This window comes from Rhinopithecus roxellana, chromosome 4, assembly GCF_007565055.1.
Source record: "Rhinopithecus roxellana isolate Shanxi Qingling chromosome 4, ASM756505v1, whole genome shotgun sequence".
Taxonomy (NCBI): domain Eukaryota; kingdom Metazoa; phylum Chordata; class Mammalia; order Primates; family Cercopithecidae; genus Rhinopithecus; species Rhinopithecus roxellana.
In genome coordinates this window covers 29148837-29175214 of record NC_044552.1, presented here as the reverse complement: position 1 = coordinate 29175214, position 26378 = coordinate 29148837, and the positions used below count along the sequence as shown (strand labels likewise).

General features: G+C 45.4%; 1 protein-coding gene across 4 annotated transcripts in view; it reads left to right on the top strand.

Moving 5' to 3' along the window:
• FKBP5 (FKBP prolyl isomerase 5) overlaps window positions 1–2642 on the top strand; it is a 116148-nt gene extending 113506 nt beyond the window's left edge. For all 4 annotated transcript variants that reach the window (XR_004057007.1, XM_030929658.1, XM_030929659.1 and 1 more), the window contains one exon: window positions 297–2642. Coding sequence is in view for 3 of the 4 variants with exons in the window: in XM_030929658.1 (XP_030785518.1) it covers window positions 297–404 (108 nt within the window). In the remaining variant the exon portion in view is untranslated. The remainder of the gene's footprint in view (window positions 1–296) is intronic.
• The last annotated feature ends 23736 nt before the right edge of the window (window positions 2643–26378 follow it).

Here is a 26378-nt window from a genome sequence, read left to right as displayed (position 1 = left end):
GGTCTGTCTGGAGAGAGGGTGGCCTCCCTACAGCATAGTTGGCACTCTGGTCCCGTCCCCAGTCTCCAGGAATGCCCAGGCTTCATTATCTCACAGCTGTCCTGTGTATCAACCAAAGAAAGGTGAAGCTCCCACTGTAACTATTGGTAGCACAGCACTGACCTACCCAGCTAGATAACCTAGAGAAAATCGTTGCAATACCGTTGTGTTTGGGACCTGATACACAGTCCGGAGGAGCCAGGAATTATTTCACTTCTTTTTTCTCTGACCTTCTTGATTGCTTATTTCTTCCTTAGGAAGAGGCCAATAAAGCGATGGGCAAGAAGACTTCAGAAGGGGTCACTAATGAAAAAGGAACAGACAGTCCAGCAGTGGAAGAAGAGAAACCTGAGGGCCACGTATGACGCCACGCCAAGGAGGGAAGAGTCCCGATGAACTCCGCCCCTCTCCTCAATGGGCTTTCCCCCAACTCAGGACTGAACAGTGTTTAATGTAAAGTTTGTTATAGTCTATGTGATTCTGGAAGCAAATGGCAAAACCAGTAGCTTCCCAAAAACAGCCCCCCTGCTGCTGCCCGGAGGGTTCACTGAGGGGTGGCATGGGACCACTCCAGGTGGAACAAACAGAAATGACTGTGGTGTGGAGGGAGTGAGCCAGCAGCTTAAGTCCAGCTCATTTCAGTTTCTATCAACCTTCAGTATCCAATTCAGGGTCCCTTGAGATCATCCTAACAATGTGGGGCTGTTAGGTTTTACTTTTGAACTTTAATAGCACTGCAGAAACCTTTAAAAAAATGCGTCATGAATTTCTTCTTTCCTACAGTTGGGTGTAGGGTAGGGGAAGGAGGATGAGCTTGTTTTTTTTAAATGACTGAAGTGCTATAAATGTCATCTGTTGCATTTTTAACCAACAGAACCCACAGTAGAGGGGTCTCATGTCTCCCCAGTTCCACAGCAGTGTCACAGACGTGAAAGCCAGAACCTCAGAGGCCACTTGCTTGCTGACTTAGCCACCTCCCAAAGTCCCCCTCCTCAGCCAGCCTCCTTGTGAGAGTGGGTTTCTACCGCACGCAGCCTTCCCTGGGGGAGTAATTCTGTCATTCCTAAAACACCTTCAGCAATGATAATGAGCAGATGAGTTTCTGGATTACCTTTTCCTATTTTCGATGAAGTTCTGAGATACTGAAATATGAAAAGAGCAGTCAGAATTGTGCTTTTTCTCCCTCCTCTATTCCTTTAGGAAATCATATTCAATGCACAGTACTTCCTCCCAGCATTGCTACTGTTCAGCTGCTTCTTTCATTCTAATCCTTGCTATTAAGAATTTAAGACTTGTTCTTACAATATTTTTGACCTGGAGTGGATCTATTTACATAGCCATTTAGGATCCATGCAGCTTTTTTTGTCTTTTTAAGATTATTGGCTCATAAGCATATGTATACTGGTTTATGGAATTTTATTTACACTCCTCTATCATGCAAAAAATTTTTGACTTTTTAGTACTAAGCTTAATTTTTAAGAAACAAAATCTATAGGGTTGACAAATAAGTAGTTGCTCTTCTATGGTAGGGGTTTCACCTGCAGGTTTGACACGCAGTTGCTCGCTTTTCTTGCCCTGTCAAGCTTCTCTGTTCTGGCGTGAGTTGTGAAAGAGCTGAAGACAGCTTCCCATGCCAGGACCCAGCCAGCAGCCTCAAACTCCAGTACTTGAGCTGAGCATTGAACTAGGGCAAGTCTTAAAATAAATGTGTACATGTAGTTGAATTTCAGTCCTTACGGGTAAACAGATTGAGCATGGCTCTCTATTCCGTCAGCCTAAGAAACACTCATGGGAATGCATTTGGCAACCCAAGGAACCATTTGCTTAAACCTGGAACATCTCACTTTTTTAAATCCTAAAAAACACTGGCAGTTATATTTTAAATTAGTTTTTATTTTTATGGTGGTTTTATCAAAAGACTTTTATTATTAGATTAGGACCCCCTTAAAACCTAAAAATCAAGTTATTACCTTTTATAATACTTTTCTTCTCCATGGAATGAATGGAATCAATTTGTGAGTTTTTTTCTTTAATGATAACTAAAATGCCTCTAATTTCTCATTTAGGCTTTTGTCTTTTTTATGAAATATTTCTTTTAAAAGCCCTAGTCTCACCTATGAAATATGAAGCGCAAACGCTGATTTTGCTTACTCGTTAAACTGTTTGGAAAGCTCTGTAGAGTATGGTTCCAGTAAGGCCAAGATTGAAATTTGATACTAAAAAGGCCACCTCGCTTTTTGCAGATAACAAACAAGAAAGCTATTCCAAGACTCAGATGATGCCAGCTGTCTCTCACGTGTGTATTATGGTTCACCGGGGGAACTGGCAAGAGTGTGTGTGGGGAGAGAAATGGTGTGTGAGTGGTTCTGAGCAAATAACTACAGGGTGCCCATTACCACTCAAGAAGACACTTCACGTATTCTGGTACCAAATTCAGTCATCTTAAACAATTTGTGTAGAAGTCCACAGGCATCTTTCAACCTTTTAGGCTGCATATGGATTGCCAAGTCAGCATATGACGAATTAAAGACTTTTTTTTTTTTAAATCATTTAGATGCACTTTTTTGTGTGTTCTTTAAATAAATCCAAAAAAACAAATGTGACCTCCCATTGTTTTTGGTTTTGCTTAAGTGATTTTCAGGGAAAGCTATATTGGTTAAAAAACCATGGTGGGGGCCAACTTGAAGAAATTAGACATCAGAGAGGTCAGGCTCAGTGGCTCATGCTTGTAATCCCAGCACTTTGGGAAGCTGAGGCAGGTGCATCACCTGAGGTCAGGAGTTCAAGACCAGCCTGGCCAAAGTGGTAAAACCCCATCTCTACTAAAAATACAAAAATTAGCCAGGTCTGGCGGTGCACACCTGTAATCCCAGCTACTTGGGAGGCTGAGGCAGGAGAATTACTTGAACCTGGGAGGTGGAATTTGCAGTCAGCTGAGATTGTGCCACTGCACTCTGGCCTGGGTGACAGAGTGAGACTTGGTCTCAAAAAAAAAAAAAAAAAAAAAAAAAAAAAAAAAAAAAATCAGAAAATTGGCAATGGCGGCCGGGCGCGGTGGCTCAAGCCTGTAATCCCAGCACTTTGGGAGGCCGAGACGGGCGGATCACGAGGTCAGGAGATCGAGACCATCCTGGCTAATACGGTGAAACCCTGTCTCTACTTAAAAATACAAAAAACTAGCCGGGCGACGAGGCGGGCGCCTGTAGTCCCAGCTACTCGGGAGGCTGAGGCAGGAGAATGGCGTAAACCCGGGAGGCGGAGCTTGCAGTGAGCTGAGATCCGGCCACTGCACTCCAGCCTGGGTGGCAGAGCAAGACTCCGTCTCAAAAAAAAGAAAAAGAAAATTGGCAATGGACAGTATCGTCCTACACTTTGCTCTAAGGCGCACCTGAAACCAACATTGGGGTGAAAGTGGCAGAACAATGCATCATTGCTAAAGAGAACCAAGTAATCAGAAAAATAAAAGGGTTCTGTTTTTTCATTAGCCAGTGGATATTTCACCTTTTTAAGCTGATTTTAAGGTAGGTTCAATTTGCAAAATAAAATTTAATTGTGCCCTTTAATAAATATATGAAACATAAGTAAGCATATCTCAGGTGGTGTTCCGTATTGAGCATACATTTTCTTAAGTAGCATGTATCATCAATACCCATCATCACAGACTCTCAAGGCGTAAGGAGATGTCACATATACTGCAAATCCTAATTTTCACACTGCAAAAGAAAGTGGCACAGTGCTGGAAAGGTACTTACTAGGACCTCTGAGGTCTACAGACAGGTTGATGCAGGTTCTAGGCACCCTTTATTCCCTCTGAATTATTGGCTTCATCTCTGGATTTGAATTATATTTCTCCCTCCTGGCTATTAAATTATTTGGTGATGAAATAAATTCCTAGCTGGGTGCAGTGGTTTGTGCTTATAACCCTAGCACTTTGGGAGGCTGAGGTGGGCAGGTAGCTTGAGCCCAGGAGTTCGAGACCAGCCTGGGCAACATGGCAAGACCCTGTCTCTACAAAAAGTACAAAAATTAGACGTGATGGTTTGCACCTTTAGGCCCAGTTACAGGCTGAGGTGGGAGGATCACTTGAGCCCTGGGAAGTTGAGGCTGCTGTGAGCCATGAGCACGCCACTGCACTCCAGCCTGGGTGACAGAGCAAGACCCTATCTCAACAGTAATAAATTCCCTTTATTTGCATGCTTTTTTTCCTAAGAAAATAATGATCACCCTAGGGATCTTGAGGATGAGCCAGAGAAGATTCCTGGCTGTAAATCTGTGATCTCAGTAATTCAGAGGCAGCCTGCACAACCTCCAAACATGAGGACTGCCAGTGAAGGGCTTTGTCTATACTTGGCCTTAGCAGCATACTGAACTCCGCTTTTAGTATGGTACATTTGAACCCTGTATTCTCTGAGACTGGAGACTATCTCCAATACTGGTGACAAAACTCATTGAATTGGAGCCAGTTAGTCAAAATCCTGAAACTCAGACTTTCCCAACCCAGCTGTATATTTTTTCCATCAGCTGGCTACTTATGCATTTGAATGACAACGGCTGACAAAAGTGCATAAAAGGATGGGCTCTGATGGCTTGAAAAGTTTTGGTAGACTTTCAGTACTTTCCTTCAGATTTTTCTCTACTACATGTCTGACGTGGAGATTTCTGTGGGAGGAGAAGGCACTATCTGTAATTGCCCAGAATCTCCACGTGTGACCTTAATATATGGCAAGAAAGAGACATCGTTAAATACAACTCCTAAGATTTTTGACAGCATCTTGTTTGGGTAACTGCAGCCTATAGTTAGAACAATTCAAGCACAGTTTATAAGGCAGGGATTCTTTGTCTTCTAAAGATGAGGGAACCTTGGAGAATCAAGAATGGGGAGGACCCAGAATGGTGATACAGCCAGCCCATGGCCATCCAGGTCACCTGATGCCCTTGTACCATCTTAAAATAGGTCTTTTTCTAGTATGATGAGTGATGCTCTTGGTGTATGGAAGGAGATGTTGGTACTTCCTTAGAATTCCCACACATTCGGTGGAACTGAAATGGCAGCAGAGCCACAGGCCTCATAGTCTACTTTGGAACAAAGCTATGGTGGGAAGCTCGCCAGCGTGTTAAGCAGAGGCATCTTTTTAAAATACACTTTAAGGGCCAGGGATCGTGGCTCACACCTGTAATTCCAGCACTTTGAGAGGCTGAGGCAGGAGGATTGCTTGAGGCCAGGAGTTCAAGCCCAGCCTAGGCAACACAGCAAGACCCCATCACTACAAAATATATGTATATTTAATTAGCTACACATGGTGGTGCATGCCTGTAGTCCCAGCTACTTGTGAGGCTGAGGTGAGAGGATACTTGAGGCCATGAGTTCAAGGCTGCAGTGAGCTATGATCATGCCACTGTACTCCAGCCTGGGCAACAGAGTGAGACCCTGTCTCTAAAATTAGAAAGAAAAAAATGTGGCTGCTACATTATTTCCACTTCTCAAATCTCCACAAGGTCACTGGTCCTTGCTAACCCATGACTAAGCAGGGAAGGAATTCTGGGATGTGTGTTTCCATCTTGGCTTAGTTGACACATTGCAAATACACCATGTGGCTAAGCCTTTCTTTTTTTTGTTTTTGAGAGGGAGTTTTGCTCTTGTTGCCCAGGCTGGAGTGCAATGGCACAATCTCGGCTCACTGCAACCTCTGCCTCCCGTATTCAAGTGATTCTCCTGCCTCAGCCTCCCAAGTAGCTGGGATTACAGGTGTCCGCCACCATGCCCAGCTAATTTTTTTGTATTTTTAGTAGAGATGGGGTTTCACCATGTTGGCCAGGCTGTTCTAGAACTCCTGACCTGAGGTGATCAACTCGCCTTGGCCTCCCAAAAAGCTGGGAGCCACTGGGTTCGGCCTGTGTCTAAGCCTTTCTTGAGGTATTAAATATTTCCAGCCTGGGTCTGCTCTGAGATAGCGTGTTTTCATAAGATAAATCCTTATCGTAGGAATTGTTCTTGGCTTAAAGTTATCTCCTTAAAGCTTCTAAGGAAATAAATGGTAAGAATAAATAGTTAATGATGAGTATTTGGGGATGCAATGACTAAGTCTAGTGAATGACTTGATGAGTTTGTATCACATCTGCTCACAACCATGTTTCCACACTAAGGACTCCTGAATTTTTTTGTCTTAAAAACTTAGGCCGGGCGCAGTGGCTCAAGCCTGTAATCCCAGCACTTTGGGAGGCAGAGACGGGCGGATCACGAGGTCAGGAGATCGAAACCATCCTGGCTAACACGGTGAAACCCCGTCTCTACTAAAAAATACAAAAAACTAGCCGGGCGAAGTGGTGGGCACCTGTAGTCCCAGCTACTCGGGAGGCTGAGGCAGGAGAATGGCGTAAACCCGGGAGGCGGAGCTTGCAGTGAGCTGAGATCCGGCCACTGCACTCCAGCCTGGGCGACAGAGCGAGACTCCGTCTCAAAAAAACAAAAAACAAAAAACAAAAAAAAAACCTTAAACCTGCCGGGTGTCCTAGCTCACGCCTGTAATCCCAGCACTTTGGGAGGTCGAGGCGGGCGGATCACGAGGTAAGGAGATCGAGACCATCCTGGCTAACACGGTGAAACCCCGTCTCTACTGAAAACACAAAAAAATAGCTGGGCGCGGTGGCGGGCGCCTGTAGTCTCAGCTACTCGGGAGACTGAGGCAAGAGAATGGCGTGAACCCGGGAGGCGGAGCTTGTGGTGAGCCGAGATCGCGCCCCTGCACTCCAGCCTGGGTGACAGAGCGAGACTCTGTCTCAAAAAATAAAAATAAAAATAAAAAACTTAAACCCATGTGTATCCTATTGCCCTTTGTGGATACCAGAGTCTTCCTAATATGACACCAGCCTTTACCTGTAGTTAATAAAATGTGATTCCCCTTCTCCCACTGAGGGATCAGGAACACTGCCTCACTCATCACCGTCCTCAGTAGCCAATGCGTCATCCCACATCTAGAACATAGCAGATGCTCAGTAAGCTGGCTTTGTGCCTCCTCTGAAGGCAGCCTCTTGTCTGTATTCCAGTGGCCCTTCACTCCTGTTACCTGAGATGTGGAAGCCAAAGCCCCATGATACTCTGGCTGTCCCTGCAGCCTGATTTTGTGTCTTGAATTCTTTTCCAAGTGATGAACTAGCAGCAACTTGAATTTTGGAAGCCCATAACTGTAAAACGGGTCCACGGTCTTCAGGCTACGTTGATCTTAAATCTATTTTTAGTCACAATTGATAACTCAAAGTTCACCAAATAAGAAGATCAAATGTATTTTCCTTAAAAGTATTCTAAGACCACTCCGCCCAGTCTGGTGCCCTGGTCAGCCAGCCCCCAAACATTTCCGACCCATCTGTTGTGAACCGGATACTGTTCCACTGAGGTGAAGGATGGGGCCCCCTTGGACTGAGCGACTCACAGGCAAGTGAAAAATGAGGCAGGCAGACGGCTGCACCACCAGAGCATCTGCCGTCTGTGGCTGACACCTACAAAATAGGGAACAGCAGGAAACTCAAGCCTGCCTCTCCAGCTCTCCCCACTCATTCAGAGCCACACTGGAGACCAAGTCAAGCCAGGGCCCACCCCACTGCTGACATCCAGCCCAGTGCTACTGGGCAAGCCCTTCCTCAACGCTGCCCCCAGCTGGCCACTGTTCCACCTCTGTGCTTCTCTCCAAGTATCTGGGCTGCAAAAAGTGCCCGGCCCTACCCTGATCTACACCATCCCTCTTGCCCTGGGCCCAGCCAGGATGGTTTCTCCTGGTGGCAGGACGTTCATCTCTTTGGCACACCAGGCAGAAGTCTGGGAGCAGAGAGCTATGTCCTTACCTCTGTTTTTCAGTTACCTGCCTACTGGAATACAGCTGCAAAAATCCAGTTTCCTTTATTTACAAGGCAACTGTACAGATACACCACGCCTAACTTTGTTTACTACATGGTCACTAGCATGTACTGAATTTCAAGGAAATATGTTTTTGCTACATCTTAATTAGCACTACCCCCTTAGGTGAAATTTGGGCCAGGTGCAGTGGCTCACACCTGTCATTGCAGCACTTTGGGAGGCCAAGGCAGGAGGATCACTTGAAGCCAGGAGTTTGAGACTAGCCTGGAAAACAAAGCAAGACCCTGTCTCTATTTTAAAATCAGCGGGGCATGATGGCGCACGCCTGTAGTCTCTGCTACTCAGATGAGGCCGGAGGATTGCTTGAGCTCAGGAGGTTGAAGCTGCAGTGAGCTGTGATCATGCCACTGCACTCCAGCCTGGGTGATAAGAGTGAGACCCTGTCTCAGATAGATGATAGATAGATAGATAGATAGATAGATAGATAGATAGATAGATAGATAGATAAATAAATAAATAAATAGGCCAGGCGCAATGGCTCATGCCTGTAATCCCAACACTTTGGGAGGCCGAGGTGGGTGAATCATGAGATCAGGAGATCAAGACCATCCTGGCTAACACAGTGAAACCCTGTCTCTACTAAAAATACAAAAAATTAGCTGGGCATGGTGATGGGCGCCTGTAGTCCCAGATACTCAGGAGGCTGAGGCAGGAGAATGGCATGAACCTGGGAGGCGGAGCTTGCAGTGAGCTGAGATTGTGCCATTACACTCCAGCCTGGGCCATAGAGTGAAACTCCATCTCAAAAAATAATAAATACATAAATAAATAACTTCCTGACGGTTCTGGGAACCCTTACCTCTTTGTCACCAACACACTTCCCCTGCAGAGAAAGCTACACTGCTTGAGTGAGTTGGTAAATGCTTCTCTCTCTCCCACTCTGTCTCTCAAAGTCACGCAAGGCTTTCTATATGGGCTTCTAAACTTTCTCTGAGCCCAGCCATGTCTAGTTGACAAGAAGCAGATTGTAATAAGACAGTACAGTGAGGTTTGTACCCTTCTACCCTTCAGCTGTTACCAAATGTGACAGTAGGTAAACAAATAAACCAAGCCACCTTCAGGCTGCAAGTCTGGGCCTCAGAACCAAGTTATAACCTGAGACAACCCCAGTTGACTGGATGATCACCAAGACCAGACTTCCTATAGACAGTGCTGCCCGCTTCTGCAGTGTGATTTCTTAGGTGATAACTGTAAAACGGGGCCCTTCATAAGGTCCTCATCAGGACCTCCTCAGTCTGAGGAACCCAGAGGCCTCCAATGTTTGGCAAGAGCACTGGTTTGGGTCCAGCTCTGTGTTGGGATATCTTGTTTCCTCACCTGTGAAATAACAATGGCTAATATTTATACAACTATTTAAATTATAGTAGAAAACACATACCGGCCGGGCGCGGTGGCTCAAGCCTGTAATCCCAGCACTTTGGGAGGCCGAGACGGGCGGATCACGAGGTCAGGAGATCGAGACCATCCTGGCTAACATGGTGAAACCTCGTCTCTACTAAAAATACAAAAACTAGCCGGGCGACGTGGCGGGCGCCTGTAGTCCCAGCTACTCGGGAGGCTGAGGCAGGAGAATGGCATAAATCCGGAGGGCGGAGCTTGCAGTGAGCTGAGATCCGGCCACTGCACTCCAGCCCGGGCGACAGAGCGAGACTCCGTCTCAAAAAAAAAAAAAAAAAAAAAAAAAAAAAAAAAAAAAAAAAACACATACTATGATATTTATCATCTTAACAATTTTTCAGGTTTTTTTTTTTCTTTTTTGAGACAGAGTCTCGTTCTGTTGCCCAGGCTGGAGTGCAGCGGCATGATCTTGGCTCACTGCAACCTCTACCTCCCAGGTTCAAGCAATTCTTGCTCCTCAGCCTCCCAAGTAACTGGGCATGGGCCACCATACCTGGCTTTTTTGTATTTTTAGTAGAGATGAGATTTCATCATGTTGGCCAGGCTGGTGTTAAATACAGTAAGAAGTTCTTCTTCAAAGATTTATCTTGTTTCAGTTTCCTTGTCCTCTGTTCCCTGCTTTCAAGGCCAGACTTCCTTACTCTGTGTCCCCCTGCCCTGGTAAATGACCTTCCCGCCAGTCCTTATCTACAGAGCCCACATTCCACATCTGCTGCCCACTCTGTGAATCACCCCTCCCATCGCAATGACCCTTCCTGCGGAAACCGTCCCCCACCCCCGCCAGTGTAACCACATTCCTGCACTTTTCAAGTTAGCCAACTGGGTTCAGCTTAGATTGATCCAGCTCCAGCCAATGGAGACAGGACACAGCAGCAGGGACAAGCTGCGTTAGGAATAAAAACCCCTTCCCTCCTTTGTTCGGGGTGCTCTCGTGGCAACCAGACCTACAAGAAGCACCCTTCTGCAGAAGCAAATTTGCCTTGCTGAGAGATCCTTTGTCTCAGTGCTAGTTCTTCTGTGCAGCACCAAGTGTTTGTTTCCAACAAATTTGGTGGCTGCATGGGGACCTCATTCTCCTCTGGGAAAGGGTCTCCGATCACCTCTCATGAGGAGATGCATCCCGCTGCCTTATTGTGGTAGCCTCAGGCGTAAAGAATCAGGACCTACCCGGTACAACAAATAAACCCAGATTCTCCGCAACACAGGAAGAAAAGGTCTGCAGTTACCATGGTGACCAGGTAACTCTATGCACAGACCAAGGTAAGAAAAACTGTGGGGGCAGGGAAGCACTTCCTTGGTGGTCGGGACAGTTTGGAGGTTAAAAGTGTGTAAATGAGTCACACAAGTGCAAAGCAGGTGTAGAATAAAGTAAAGGAGTGCAAGAAATCTCCAGTGTGGGAGTTGAGCCTCCAGGGAAAGTAAGCAAAAAAGAAAAACAATCTCTAGTAAAAGAGATCGAGCCTCAAACACACTCAGGTTGAGCTTCCAGGGAAAAGGGTGCAAGAAATCTCTGATACGAGAGACCGAGCCGCCATTAACGTCCAGGATGGGGAATACCCCTAGTAAAACAGGGACCACAAAGGACTAAACATAATAAAAAGCAACAGATGATAAAATAATGTTGTTTTATTTGTACCAAAGAACCTATTCTTAAACGTTCAGTTTTCTGGCCAAGGTTTCGGTCAAGTAAGGATTAGATCTGTCAACTTTTAATAAAGTATGTAAATAACAAAAGCCCTGTCTCCCAGGAAGAAACAGACTATGCCCTGTGCTGGTGGCAGGGGCCTGTCCTTCTCTATCCCCTAAAAACTGCAGGAAACAAGCCAGAAAATACCTCCCCTAAAGAAATGAAAATCCCTAACCCCAAACAATCCACTAGCAAGTGGGATTCAAAATTTCCCTTTCCCCTCCTCCTCAAAAAAGTCTACCCCAACCCTTTTCCCTTTAAGCGAAGTGCCTCTAGGAGGAGGGGGAAACTGGCTTTGTAAACGCCCCCTTAACTAGTTCAGAGGTCAGAAACCTAAGGAAAAAACTTAAACCACTATTAGATGATCTTTTTAGGGTTGCGGATCAAATTAACCAATTTTTAGGACCACACGTATACACTTGGGCTGAGCTAATGTCCATCTTAAGCATTCTCTCTTCGGGGGAGGAAACAGCTATGATCTGCAGGGCGGCTATGACAGTCAGGAAGTGCAAACACCCTCCCAGTCAAAATATCCCTACAGCAGAACAAAAATCATCGGCCCAAAACCCCCAGTGGGATAATAACAATGCAGCCCACCGAGAAAACATGAAAGGCCTTAGGAAAATGATAGTTAAAGGGATTCAGGAATCAGTGCCTCAAACCCAAAATATTTCCCGACATTTAGTATGCAGACAGGAAAAAACAAAGGGCCCATGGAGTTTTTAAACAGACTCAAGGAACAGGTAAGAAAATATACAGGCTTAAACCTAAAGGATTCCCTTGGACAGGGGATGTTAAAGCTCTGTTTTGTTACTAATAGCCAAATATCACGAAGAAATTACAAAAAATAGAGAATTGGAAAGATCAACCTATAGAGGGAACAGAGGGAGTCAGGGAGAGAGAGAAAAAGAGGCAAAGAGAGACAGAGAGTCAAGGAGAGACAGAGAGGCAGAAAGAGAAAGAGAGAGGGGGAGGAAAAGACAGAGAGCCCGATGGAGAGGGAGAGAGAGGCAGAGAAAGAAAGAAGATAAAACAAATGTTTCAAATGTAAAAGAACAGGTCACTTCAAAAGATAATGTTCCAAATGGGAAAAAGAAACAAAAGTCATATATAAAAGCAGATCAGCTAATATTAAATTTCTGTTAATTCCAGAGGCAAGAACAAACCTATTAAGGAGAGATCCAATGCTGAAATTTGGCTTAAGCCACAGTATTAATCAGGGAAAATTTCTCACCTCCCTAAACTTACTCACCACCACAGATGAAAACCATATCTATCCTGATATATGGTCAAAAAAAGGAAATTGAGAGAAATTATGAGTTCCTCCAATCGAGGTCAAATTTTAAAATCCTGGGAAAATAGTAAAAAGAAAACCTTTCCTTTGAAAGCTGGAGAAATAATCTAGCTGACCAAATAGACAAGCGAGCTGCCTTTTCCCAAGTGGTACCCATTTTCCATTTAGCCCCTTGCCTTCCCTTCTAGCTGCTGTCCCCATCTTCTCCCATAAAGACTAAAAAAAGGTTAAAGGAAATAGGAGCCAAGAAAAGCTCAGAGGGAAGGTGGGTACTACCAGATGGGAGGAAAATGTTGTCTAAACCTCTCATGAGGGAAATATTGTCGCAGCTCCATCAAGGATCTCACTGGGGACCTCAAGCCATGTGTGGTGCGGTCCTCAGAGTTTATGGGTGTATAAGCATATATACTCCGCTAAGCAAGTAGTAGATAGTTACAGGGTGTGCAGAAAAACTAATAAACCCTAAAAAGGCAACCTCCTGGGGGCAAAAATCCAGGGCTAAGACCATTCCAAAGTGCTCAAATTAATTACACGGAGATGCCCCCAGTCGGTTGCCTGAAGTACTTATAGGTAATAGCAGACCACTTCACTCGCTGGGTAGAAACTATTCCATTCTCAAGTGCAACCACCAGCAGTGGAGTTAAAGCATTAGTTAAAAACATTATACCCAGGTTTGGACTCATAGAAAACATGGATTCAGATAATGGAGCCCATTTCACGGCACATGTCACTAAAAAGCTAGCCCAGGTGCTAGACGTAAAACGGGAATGCCATACCCCTTGGCAGGAAGGGTAAAAAGAGTGAACCAGACTCTTAAAAAGCCACCAAATCAATCCTGGAAACCCAGCTACCCTGGACGAAATGTCTCCCTATTGCCTTGTTGAGAATCAGAACCATCCCTTGGAAAGATATCAGCTTATCCCCTTATAAAATGTTATATGGGCTATCTTATTTACACATTCCACTACTGACATTCCTACATTTAAAAGAAAATATCAGTTTCTCAAAAATTATGCCCTTGGTCTATCTTCCACTTTCTCTTCTCTTAAAACCAAAAGTCTCTTAGCACAGGCGCCGCCCCCTGGAATTCCCAGAACATCAACATCAGCCGAGATCACGTCCTCATCAAAGGGTGGAAAAAGGAAAGCTTGAACCAGCTTGGGAAAGACCTTGTCTAGTACTCCTGGCCACTGAAACTGCAGCCCGAACAGCGAAAAAAGGATGAATTCATCATACTCGAGTGAAAAAACATCGCCACCTCCGGAGTCACGGGCCACTATTCCAGGGGAAAGTCCTACCAAACTAAAGCTAAGAAAAGCCTAACCCTCCTATATCTACTATATCATTCTACCGTCTTTTCCCACTTTGTAGCTAGTCACCTTATTATTATCATAACTAAATCAAGCCTACCTCAAGTTATCACTTTTCTGCTTGCCTCATTCTGCCCTGAAGGATCTCCAAAACCAAAGAAAGTTAGTCTCGATCAATAAGTACCTTTGCCCCTCCAAAATAAACAAAACTGCTAATAATCATAAAACTTATACCAGATGTGCACAAAGCGCGGGGTGGAGGTTCTGTTGTGGTTAGGAAGATGAACTCCGGACCACCAAACATCAAGGCTAGACCTCCCCAGCAGGAAGGTGCATTAATCTAAAGCCCTACGTCCACCTTACCAAAGGCATAACTCCCTCTACTTGTCAGCCTTAGCAGTGTCACCCTGTACAAATCTTTATCACTGTCCCCACCTCCACTGATACTAACCCCACTCTAAGGCATTTCTATCGCCTAAAAGCTAATTTTCGTTCTGGGACAGACGCAATAGGATCTTTTGAAATGCGTTTCATTGATCCCCCACCCCCTTCCCTTTCTCCTTCTCCAGACCCTTCTTTCAATCAAACTGTTATTTTTTCCAATAATAAAGCCATAGTTGACATTATAAACATTAGAGATTTAAAACAAACTTTAGCAGTTGAGACAGGATACCAAAATGCAAATGCCTGGTTGGAATGGGTTAAATATTCTGTTCGCACACTAAATAAAAGCAACTGTTGCACTTGTGCAAGACAGGCCAGGGGCTCAAATAGTGCCTTTCCCACTCAGATGGTCTTCTAACGAATTGGGCATAAGCTGCATCGTAAGTTTCTTCCAAAATCCCACAACCTGGGGCAGCAAGCCATGCAAGACTCTCTCACTGCTATTCCCCAAAGTCAAAGGCTCTGCGGATCAACCCCCAGGGATCATCCGGCCTCCAGCCTCAGATGTTAATTTTACCTCGTGTCTCTCACAGCAGGGGGAGAAATTAATGTCTCTCAAAGACCTAAAAGGGTGCAGCGAGACTAAGCCTTTCCAAGAACTTACCAGTCAAGCTGCCCTTACTCAATCCCGAGCAGACATGGGGTGGTATTGCGGGAAACTACTATTAAGTTCTCTGCCGAGTAATTGGAGTGGCACTTGTGCTCCAGTTCAATTGGCCATCCCTGTCACCCTGGCATTCCGCCAACACAGTAAGCAAGAAAGTCAGAACCGAGTTTAAAAAAAACAAAACAAAAGGTGCTTCAAAGGATCTTTTAACCCTCACGTTTATATAGACACTATTAGAATTCTGTTACAAAGAGTAACAGATAACTTTAAAGCCCAGAATCAAATAGCTGCAGGATTTTAATCTGTGCTGTTTCAGTTGTCAACTATAAACAAAAATGTAGATTACACAAATTACGTTTATTACAACCAACAACGATTTGTTAATTATACTAGAGATACTATGATAGCTGAACAATTAGGACCCACCAGTCAAATGGCCTGGGAAAACAGAATAGCATTCAACATAATACTAGCGAAAGAGGCCGAAGTCTGTGTCATGATGAAAGTCCAATGTTACACTTTTATCCCTAATAACACAGCCCCCAACAAAACAATAACAAAGGCTTTGCAAGGCCTAACCCTCCTCATCCAACAAGTTAGCAAATCTAGACTAAACAGCCCCTTCACAAATTTAATGGGAAATTGGTTCAGCAAACGGAAGGGACTTATGTCCTCAATCCCCATGTCTCTTACCACGGAAATAGAGTTGCTTTTTCTTGTAGGATGCTGTATCATACCCTGTGCCCAAGGATTAATACAAAAGCTTGTTAAAACAGCTCTCACCAAAACCTCCCTCAATCCTCCTTTTCTTCCTTATTCAAACAAGCTTTTTCTTTTAAAAGACCACGTAAAACAACAGAGCCAAATTATATTTTAAAAGTCTGAAGAAGCACTTTATAAAAAATCAAAGGGAGGAATTGTTAAATACAGTAAGAAGTTCTTCTTCAAAGGTTTATCTTGTTTCAGTTTCCTTGTCCTCTGTTCCCTGCTTTCAAGGCCAGACTTCCTTACTCTGTGTCCCCCTGCCCTGGTAAACGACGTTCCCGCCAGTTCTTATCTACAGAGCCCACATTCCACATCTGCTGCCCACTCTGTGAATTACCCCTCCCACCGCAATGGACCTTCTGGCAAAAACTGTCCCCCACCCCCGCCAGTGTAACCTCATTCCTGCACTTTTCAAGTTAGCCAACCGGTTCAGCTTAGATTGTGCAATCCAACTCCAGCCAATGGAGACAGGACACAGTAGCGAGGACAAGCTGCGTTAGGAATAAAAACCCCTTCCCTCCTTTGTCCGGGGTGCTCTCGTGGTGACCAGACCTACGAGAAGCACCCTTCTGCAGAAGTAAATTTGCCTTGCTGAGAGATCCTTTGTCTCGGTGCTGGTTCTTCTTTGTGGCACCGAGCATTTGTTTACAACAGCTGGTTTCCAACTCCTGACCTCAGGTGATCCACTCACCTCAGCCTCCCAAAGGACAGGGAATACAGGTGCAAGCCACTGCGCCCAGCTTGTTTTTTTGAAACAGGGCCTTGCTCTGTCACCCAGGCTGGAGTGCAGTGGCACACGCATGGCTCACTGTAGCCTTGACCTCCCAGGCTCAAGTGATCCTCCCACCTCAGCCTCCCAAGTAGCTACAGGCACACACTGCCATGCACAGCTATTTTTTTTGTTGTTGTTGTTGCTGTATTTTTAGTAGAAAGGGGTTTTTGCCATGTTGCTCAGGCTGGTCTCAAGCTCCTGGATTCAAGTGATCCTCCTGTCTTGGCCTCCCAAAGTGCCCAGCCTAAACATTTTTCAATGCACAGTTAACTATATTGACATTATTGTGCAACCAATCTCTAAAACTTTTTCATCTTACAAAACTCACACTGCACCCATTAAACAACTCCCCATTCCCCTTCCCCCCACTCCCTGGCAACCACCATTCTACTGTTTCTATGCATGTGACTGCTCTAGGTTCCACAGATAAGTGGAATGCTATGGTATTTATCCTTTTGTGACTGGCATATTTCACTTAGCATAATGTCCTCAAGGTTCACCCATGTTGCAGCATCTGTCAGGATTTTTTTCCAGCCTGTCCCTGGATCTAAGAAAGGAATGTTTTCATTTTTTAAGGCTGAATCATGCATTGTACATATACATATATCATGTTTTGTCTATTCATCTGTCAATGGGTGCCTGGATGTTTCCACCTTTGGCTATTGTGAATAATGCTTCTATGAACGTGTCTACACAAATATCTCCTAGAGACCTTGCTTTTAATTATTTTGGTTCTATGCCCTCAAGTAGAATTGCTGGATCAAAGGGTAACTCTATTTTGAATTTTCTGAGGAACTGTCATACAGTTTCCACAGCAGAGGCACCATTTTACACCCCCAATAACAGTACTCAAGGATCCCAGTTGCCCACGTCCTCACCAACACTTGTTATTTTCTGTTCTGTTTTTAGAGCAGCCATTCTAGTGAGTATGAGATGTTACCCCTTTGTGGTTCTGATTTGCATTTGCTGGAAAGTTAGCAACATGGAGCATCTTTTCATATGCTTGTTGACCATACGTGTATCACCTTCGGAAAAATGTCTAATCAAGTCTTTCCCCCCTTTTTTTCTTCTGTTTTTTAGAGACAGGGTCATGCTGTGGCACTCAGGCTTGAGTACAGTGATGTGATCAGAGCTCACTATAACCTCAAACTCCTGGGTTCAAGTGACCTCCACACTCCAGCCTCCTGAGTAGCTGGGGTTACAGGCATGCACCACCACACCCAGCTTTTTGTTTTCAGTGACAGAGTCTCACTGTTGCTCAGACTGGTCTCGAATTCCTGGACTCAAGTGATGCTCCCACCTTGGCCTCCCAAAGTGCTGAGATTACAGGCATGAGCCACCACACTGACATTTGCCCACTTTTTATTTGTCTTGTTGTTTCTTTCTTTTTTTTTTTTTTTTTTTTTTTTTGGTCATTGAGTAACGATAGCTAATATATATTACGCTCACATTATGTTCCAGAAAGTATACTCAGGGCCGAGCTGAGATGTGGCAACCCTGGCAGATTCACAATTTGGTAACCTTTCAAACCTATAGTCTTTAAATATTCGCTGAACATTTATGGGGTAGGGGTGGGAAGGTAGACAGGGAGAAACTGATATCCTGTTATTAAAAAATCATATATAGGCCAGGCACAGTGGCTCACGCCTGTAATCCCAGCACTTTGGGAGGCTGAGGTGGAAAGATTGCTTGACCCCAGGAGTTTGAGACCACCCTGGGCAACACAGTGAGACCTCGTCTCTACAAAAAAATTTAAAATTAGCCGAGAGTGGTGGTGCATGCCTGTAGTTCCAGCTACTTGGAAGGCTAAAGTGGGAGGGTCACTTGAGCCCAGGAGTTACAGGTTGCAGTGGGCTATGATGGTGTCACTGCACTCCAGCCTGGTTGACAGAGCAAGACCCTGACTCAAATGAAAAGAAAAGAAAAAATCATATAGAAACACACTAATTCATTCCTCCTGGATGCAGTAGAGTCAATGTTTGAAGAAAAGTTTTTTTTGACAAAATCTTTCCCACTTTTCTGAGATTTTTGTTCTCTCTTCTCTTCTTGTCTCTGATTTTCCAAACTAGATAACTTCTCAGAAGGCTTGTTCAGGGGCTTTTTTTTTTTAAGACAGAGTCACTCTGTTGCCCAGGCTGGAGTGCAGTGGTGCAATCTCAGCTCACTGCAACCTCCGCCTCCTGGGTTCAAGCAATTCTCTTGCCTCAGCCTCCTGAGTAGGTGGGAATTACAGGCGTGCGCCACCATGCCCAGCTAATTTTTGTAGTTTTAGTAGGGACAGGTTTCACCATGTTGACCAGGCTGGTCTTGAACTCCTGACCTCAAGTGATCCATCCACCTGCCTCAGCCTCCCAAAGTGCTGGAATTATAGGCATGAGCCACCACACCCAGCCTAGAGACTTAGAATTTCAGTAATGAAATGAATCACTCCTTTCCAGTAACCAGCACTAGGCCACGTATTCATCAGCCTCAGTTTCAGCCAAGTGCCCTGCATTTCTCACTGAGAATGCAACACGTGGAAAGACAGGCAGATGCGAGCAAGCAAAGCTTTTTACTTCCTTTGGTGGGCGCAGGGCTAATTCACAAGTAAATGGTTACATAAGGAAACATCTGCAGAGACCTGAGCTGCTTGGGACATATTTCTGATTTACTGAAGTAAATTTTTTCCATTTGAAATTAGGAAATATTTCCGTAAGTATAGAATATAGTGATAACCCATGTACCCACCATTAGCATAGACAGATATTAATATTTTTGCCTTCTTTGTTTGAGAAGTTTTTTATTTTTTTGAGACAGGGTCTCACTCTGTCACCCAGGCCGGAGTGCAGTGGCTTAATCACGGCTCACTGTAGCCTTCGCCTCCTGGGCTCAAGCGATCCTCCCGCCTCAGCCTCCCTAGTAGCTGGGACTACAGGTATGCGCCACTATTCTCCACTACTTTTTGTTTTTGTTTTTGTTTTTGTTTTTGTTTTGTAGAGATGGGGGTCTCACTCGGGTTTTGTCATGTTGGCCAAGCTGGTCCCAAACTCTTGACCTCAGGTGATTCGCCTGCCTCAGCCTCCCAAAGTGCTGGGATTACAGGTGTGAGCCGTCATGCTGGGCCTTCATTTAGTTGATTTCTTACTACATCTTTCCTCTGCCTCCCAGGTTCAAGCAGTTCTCCTGCCTCAGCCTCAGGTACAGCTTTAGTTGTTATGTTAGATCTGTGATGAAGCAGGGAGTGGGATTGCAATTGACTGCAAATGAGCAAGAGAGAATTTTCTGAGGTGATCCCAATGTTCTGTTGGAATGGGAATTATGTAAGGGTAGATATTTGTCAAAACTCATAACATGGTACTTTTTAAATGTGTGTATCTTCTGAGGTAAATCAATAAAGTTGATTTACATATATATGATTTACATATAATAAAAAAGAAAAAGAGATGGGGGTCTCACTATGTTGCCCAGGCTAGTCTCGAACTCCTGGCCTCAAGCAATCTTCCCGTTTTGGCCTCCCAAAGTGCTGGGATTACAGGTGTGAGCCACCACGCCCGGCCCAGAGGTTTTATTTTTAAGAAACAAAATGTTACGGATACAACTCGAGTCCCACATCTTTTCCTTTACTTCCTTCCCAGAGGCGCCCGCCCTCCTGGAGTTAGTGCGCATCATTCCCCAGAGGCGCCCGCCCTCCTGGAGTTAGTGCGCATCATTCCCCAGAGGCGCCCGCCCTCCTGGAGTTAGTGCGCATCATTCCCCACAGGCGCCCGCCCTCCTGGAGTTAGTGCGCATCATTCCCCAGAGGCGCCCGCCCTCCTGGAGTTAGTGCGCATCATTCCCCAGAGGCGCCCGCCCTTCTGGAGTTAGTGCGCATCATTCCTCAGAGGCGCCCGCCCTCCTGGAGTTAGTGCACATCATTCCTATTCATGATTTATACGGCAACAACCCATCTCCATATTCACCATCTAGTCCATTGCTTTGGGTGTTTATCAGTTTTACATAAATGATAGCGATGTGCCCATTTATCATTCTTTTTAATTTTTTATTTATTTATTATTTTTTTTTTGAGATGGAGTTCCACTCTGGTCACCCAGGCTGGAGTGCAGTGGCATGATCTTGGCTCCCTGCAACCTCCACCTCCCAGGTTCAAGCGATTCTCCTGCCTCAGCCTCCCAAGCAACTGGGATTACAAGCGCCTGCCACCACATCTAATTAACTGCCTGCCTAATTAGGCAGTTAGGGTGGCATTCTCTCTTGCTCATTTTTGTATTTTTGGTAGAGATGGGGTTTCACCATGTTGGCCAGGCTGGGCTCGAACTCCTGGGATTACAGGTGTGAGCTACCACACCCAGCCCCATTTATCATTCTTTTAGCTGCTCAGTGTTTGAGACCCCCTCCTACGTAGGAGGCTGAGCCCACTTCCACCATAAAGGCTAAAAGGCCACCTGCCCACCGCCCTTGCGATAGGGGTAGGCATGTGACCTAGGCTCTGCCAGCCAGACCCACTTCCCCTAATTTGGCATTCAGCACTAGAGTTGCAGAGACTGCACGAGGCAGAAGCAATTGTGGAAAGAGCTTCCAGGGTAGCAGAGGCAGTAGTATCAGAGGCAGCTTCCCTTGTACCTGCCCAGAGCTGGCAGGCGATGGCTGTGCCCGCTGAAGGGCTGGGGCTTGACTGCAGGAAATGGTTTAGTCTTGGATCGTGGCTCCTCAGCTCTCTCAGTGATTCTGCAAACTACCCAATATCCTTCCAATGAATCCTCTTGCTGCTTAAACTCAGAAGGCTTTTCTGTTGCTTACAGTTAAGGATCTGGTTGAAAAGGGTGATGCTTTTGCAAGTGACTTTTAAAATTTTTTGTTTTAGAGACAGGATCGGCCAGGCATGATGGCTTATGCCTGTAATCCCAATACTTTGGAAGGCCGAAGTGGAAAGATCCCTTGAGCAGGAATTCAAGACCAGCCTGGGCAACATAGTGAGAGGCTCGTCTCTTAAAAAAATAATAATGAGGCTGGGCGCAGTGGCTCACGCCTGTAATCCCAGCACTTTGGGAGGCCGAGGCGGATGGATCACAAGGTCAGGAGATTCAGACCATCCTGACTTAACACGGTGAAACCCCGTGTCTACTAAAAATAAAAAATAAAAATAAAAAAAATTAGCCAGGCGTGGTGGCAGGCACCTGGAGTCCCAGCTACTCGGGAGACTGAGGCAGGAGAATGGCTTGAACCCGGGAGGCAGAGCTTGCAGTGAGCAGAGGTCTCGCCACTGCACTCCAGCCTGGGCGACAGAGCGAGACTATGTCTCAAAAATAAATAAATAAATAAAAATAAATAAAATTAGCCCATGTGGTGGCATATGCCTATAGTCCCAGCTACCGGAGAGCTGATGTGGGAGGATCACTTGAGTCCAGGAGTTTGAGACCAGCTTGGGAAACACAGCGGAACCTCATCTCTACAAGAAATGTAAAAATTAGGCAGTTAGGGTGGCATGCCTCTGTAGTCCCAGCTGTGGGGAGGTTGAGGTGGAGGATCGCTTGAGCCCAGGAGTTTGAGGCTGCAGTGAGCCATGATTGTGTCATTGCACACCAGACTGGGTGACAGAGCAAGACTGTCTTTTTTTTTTTTTTTTTTAAGAGACAACTTATCAACTATATTCATTCCATCTTGGGGCACAGTTAGGTTGTTTCCATATTTTTACTGTTGCAAAGAGTGCTATGATACATATCATTGTACATCTGTCTCCTTGTGTCCATGTATGAAAGTTTACATAGGGTCTAAGCATCTGCAACTTCACTAGGTATTGACAAACTCCCAGGTAGTTGTACCAGTTTACCTAACCATCAGTGTGAGTAGGAGTTCAGGTTTCCTACATATTTACCACCATTTGGTTTTAGCAAATCCATTAATTTTTTTCCAATTTTATGGGACATTATATCTCACTGTTGCTTTGATTTTTACGTTCTTGATTATAGGTGAGGCTTAGCAACTTGTCATATGAAAGGTTATTGGGGGCCGGGCACAGTGGCTCACACCTGTGATCCCAGCACTTTAGGAGGCAGAGGCAGGAGGATCACTTGAGCCCAGGAGTTCAAGGCCAGTCTGGGCAACACAGTGAGACCCTGTCTCTTAATAAAAAAGAAAAGAAAGGTTGTTGGGAAGCACCAGAATGGAAATCTCTGTGGCTCTTTCCTCTTGAGCTGGTCCATTTCCCCAGAGAGGAATTTTCCTGGAAGTCAGCATCCACTCACCCATGCTCTTTCCAGGCTGTTACCTCCTTCCATCCTCAGCTGAGTCTGGGATTGCCAAGGTCACCAAGTCAAGCATGTATATGGCACAGCCTTGCCAGAGAAGAGGCCAGTGTTCTGCTTGGAGCAGGGAGGGGCAGCTGCCTGGCCACATGCGATGGGAGTGGTCTCTGGAAGACTTTCAGCTTCTCCTCTCTTTCAGCCCCATGCTGAACCCCCCGCTTCAGAAACACCTGCTGCCTTGCGCAGGCTCTGCATTACAAACCCACTTCTTTTTGGCTGGTCAGGTCGTCTGCATACTCGGTGCCACCTTCTCCCTGCTGATGACTCTGTCACCCTCTAGCCATCCCCTTTCCAGCTTCTAAAATTCTGCCAGCACTGTGTGCTGCTCTCTCCTGTCCTGTTCATTCCCTTTGTCCTTTTGGCTCTATAATTCTTAAATTCCTTTACTGTCTTTTCAGAGGAAAGGGGCTTCCATGGGGAGGAGTGTACATTAGGCCCACCTTTTTTATTTTTTATTTATTTTTATTTTGAGACGGAGTCTCACTCTGTTGCCCAGGCTGGAGTGCAATGGCGTGATCTCAGCTCACTGCAAACTCTGCCTCCTGGGTTCAAGCGATTCTCCTGCCTCAGCCTCCCAAGTAGCTGGGACTACAGGTGTGCACCACCACACCTGGCTAATTTTTGTATTTGTAGTAAAGACAGGATTTCACCATGTTGGCCAGGCTGATCTCGAACTCCTGACCTCAGGTGATTCGCCCACCTTGGCCTCCTAAAGTGCTGGGATTATAGGTGGGAGCCACCGCACCCCACCAGGCCCTCTATATTTAAATGGACACTGTGTAGGTATTTAGTCTAGAATATACTTTGTATGGTGGAAGGTAAGGATCTAATATTAGCTTTTTCAGCACCATGTACCGCTTAGTCCATTCTTTCCTTCATGGTTTGTTATGCCACCTCTCTCACAGCCAAAGGCCTGCACGTGTTGGATTTCTTTCCAGGCTGCCAACTCTGTTCTATTAAGATGGATAGAGAGAGAGACAGAGAGACAAAGAGTTATCCATGTGCCAAGACTATAGTTTTAATCATAATAGCTGGTGGTGAAAGCTTATTCTTGTTCATCTTCAAAATTGTTTTTGTTGGGTCAGGCACAGTGGCTCACACCTGTAATCCCAGCACTTTGGGAGGCCAAGGTGGGTGAATCACCTGAGGTCAGGAGTTCAAGACCAGCCTGGCCAACACGGTGAAACCCCGTCTCTACTAAAAATACAAAAATAGCCCGATGTGGTGGCCTGTGCTTGTAATCCCAGCTACTTGGGAGACTGAGGTAAGAGAATTGCTTGAACTTGGGAGGCAGAGGTTGCAGTGAGCCCAGATCCCACCACTGCACTCTAGCGTGGGTGACAGAGCAAGACCCTGTGTCAAAAAAAATAAAAAATAAAAAATTGTTTTTGTTGGACTTCTGGTTTGTGTATGGTAGAATAAAATTAGCATTTTCCTCCCTCCTCTCAAAAATCACTAGAAGCAACATGGAAAATGAGATACAGAAACATAAAGTCCATTTCCAGTGAACCTAGGAGCTACCCAAGATCCTGAGTACTAAAATAGGCCAGAGTGCTGAAAGCAGCAGGGATCCAGCAGAGGGACAGAAGGAAGATCACAGAGGGTGCCTGTGGCTGCAGATAGAGCAGCAGCGACTGCAGAAGCAAATACTTGCATAGCATTTGCAATGACGCTGAGGCTCAGAAAGATGATGTGACTCCGCACGGTCACACAGTAAGCAGGTGACACACACAGAATTCAAATCCAGGCCATCTGGCCCCAGAGTCTGTGCCCATGACCTCTCTGCCTGGTTTCCCATCCCCCTACACACAACCAAATGTGAGAAGCAGCAAAGGGCATGCCTTGAGGGCAAGGGGCACACCCTAGTGTATTAAAATAAAATCTTGGCTGGGCGCATTGTGGATCACCTCAGGTTGGGAGTTCGAGACCAGCCTGACCAACATGGAGAAACCCCGTCTCTACTAAAAATACAAAATTAGTTGGGCATGGTGGCGCATGCCTGTAATCTAAGCTACTCGGGACGCTGAGGCAGGAGAATCACTTGAACCCAGGAGGCAGAGGTTGCAGTGAGCTGAGATCGCGTCATTACACTTCAGCTTGGGCAACAAGAGTGAAACTCCATCTCAAATAAATAAATAAATAAATAAATAAATAAATAAATAAATAAATAAATAAAATCTGATTTGCAGCAACTAGAGCAGATCAACAGCAGCTGCAAGAATACCCAAGAAACAAAGGAAAAGTGGCCAATTGAGGAATCACGCAGGCAAGCCATATGTGATGGAATAAAGATGGCTGCAATTTCTTTGCCACTCCTCCCATGAAGAAGTGGAGTCTGCTTCCCCTCCCCTTGAATTTAGACAGGCTGTGTCATGCTTTGATAAATAGAAGGTGTCAGAAGTGAGGCTGTGTAACTTTTAAGGCTGGTCTCCAGGACATCGGCAGCTTCCACTCTCAATACTTGAAACACTCCTTCTTGGAATGCAGTTGCCATGCTGTAAGGAAGCCCAAGATGGCACAAGGAAAAGCCCAGAACTGTAGCCCCAGCTAACAGTCAGCACCAACTACCAACCGTGAGTGGAACATCTTGGAAGTTACAGCCCTGTTTGAGCTTCTGGGTGGCTGCAATTCCAACCACCACCATGTGGAGGCAGAGTTGAGTCATACCCACAGAGCCTGCCTAAAATACAGAATTTTTATTTAAATGGTTGCTGCTGTCATAAGCCACTACGTTTTGGGGCGATTTGTCATACAGCAATAGATAACTGAAACACCATATCTGCAGAAATCAGACTGTGTAATGGGAGAAGAGTAGCTTTGCATTGTCAATTTTATTAATCTTTTTAAAACCCAATTCTTGGTCTCATTGATTTACTCTATTGTTTTTCTATTCTCTATTTTACTTATCTCTACTCTAATTTTTATGGTCTTATTCCCTCTACTTGCTTCTGGTTTAGTTTGATCTTCCTTTTCTCGTTTCTTAAGATGGAAGCTAAAGTTATTGATTTGAAATATTTCTTTTCTTTTTTTTTTTTTTCAGAGACAGGGTCTCACTGTGTTGCCCAGGCTGGAGTACAGTGGTTATTCACAGGCATGATCATAGCACATACAGCCTGAGACTCCTGGGCTCAAGTGATCCTTCTGCCTCAGCCTCTGGAGCAGCTGGGTCTACAGGTACACACTACTACTCCTGCTCAGATCTTTATTTAAAAAAATTTTTTTAGAGATAGGGTGTCACTCCATCACCTGGACTGAGGTAAAATGCCATGATCATAGCGCCCTGCAGCCTCAAACTCCCAGGATCAAGTGATCCTCCTGCCTCAGACTCCTGGGTAACTGGGATTAGAGGTGTGCACCACCATGCCTGGCTTTTTTTTTTTTTTTTTGTAGAGATGATATATGTTTTTCTGGGAATGTCTTCATTTCCACCTTCCCTCTGCCCTCTGATAGATCCTGATGGGGAATTACCTGTGAATCTTTTTTTTTTTTTTTTTTTTTTTGGTGAGACGGAGTCTGGCTCTGTCGCCCAGGCTGGAGTGCGGTGGCCGGATCTCAGCACACTGCAAGCTCCGCCTCCCGGGTTCACGCCATTCTCCTGCCTCCGCCTCCCAAGTAGCTGGGACTACAGGCGCCCGCCTCGTCGCCCGGCTAGTTTTTTGTATTCTTTAGTAGAGACGGGGTTTCACCGTATTAGCCAGGATGGTCTCGATCTCCTGACCTCGTGATCCGCCCGTCTCGGCCTCCCAAAGTGCTGGGATTACAGGCTTGAGCCACCGCGCCCGGCCTACCTGTGAATCTTACTGAGGATGGTTGTCTGCAATGAGTATCTTCTCTCTTGCTACTTCTTGCTACTTTCAAAATTCTCTGACTTT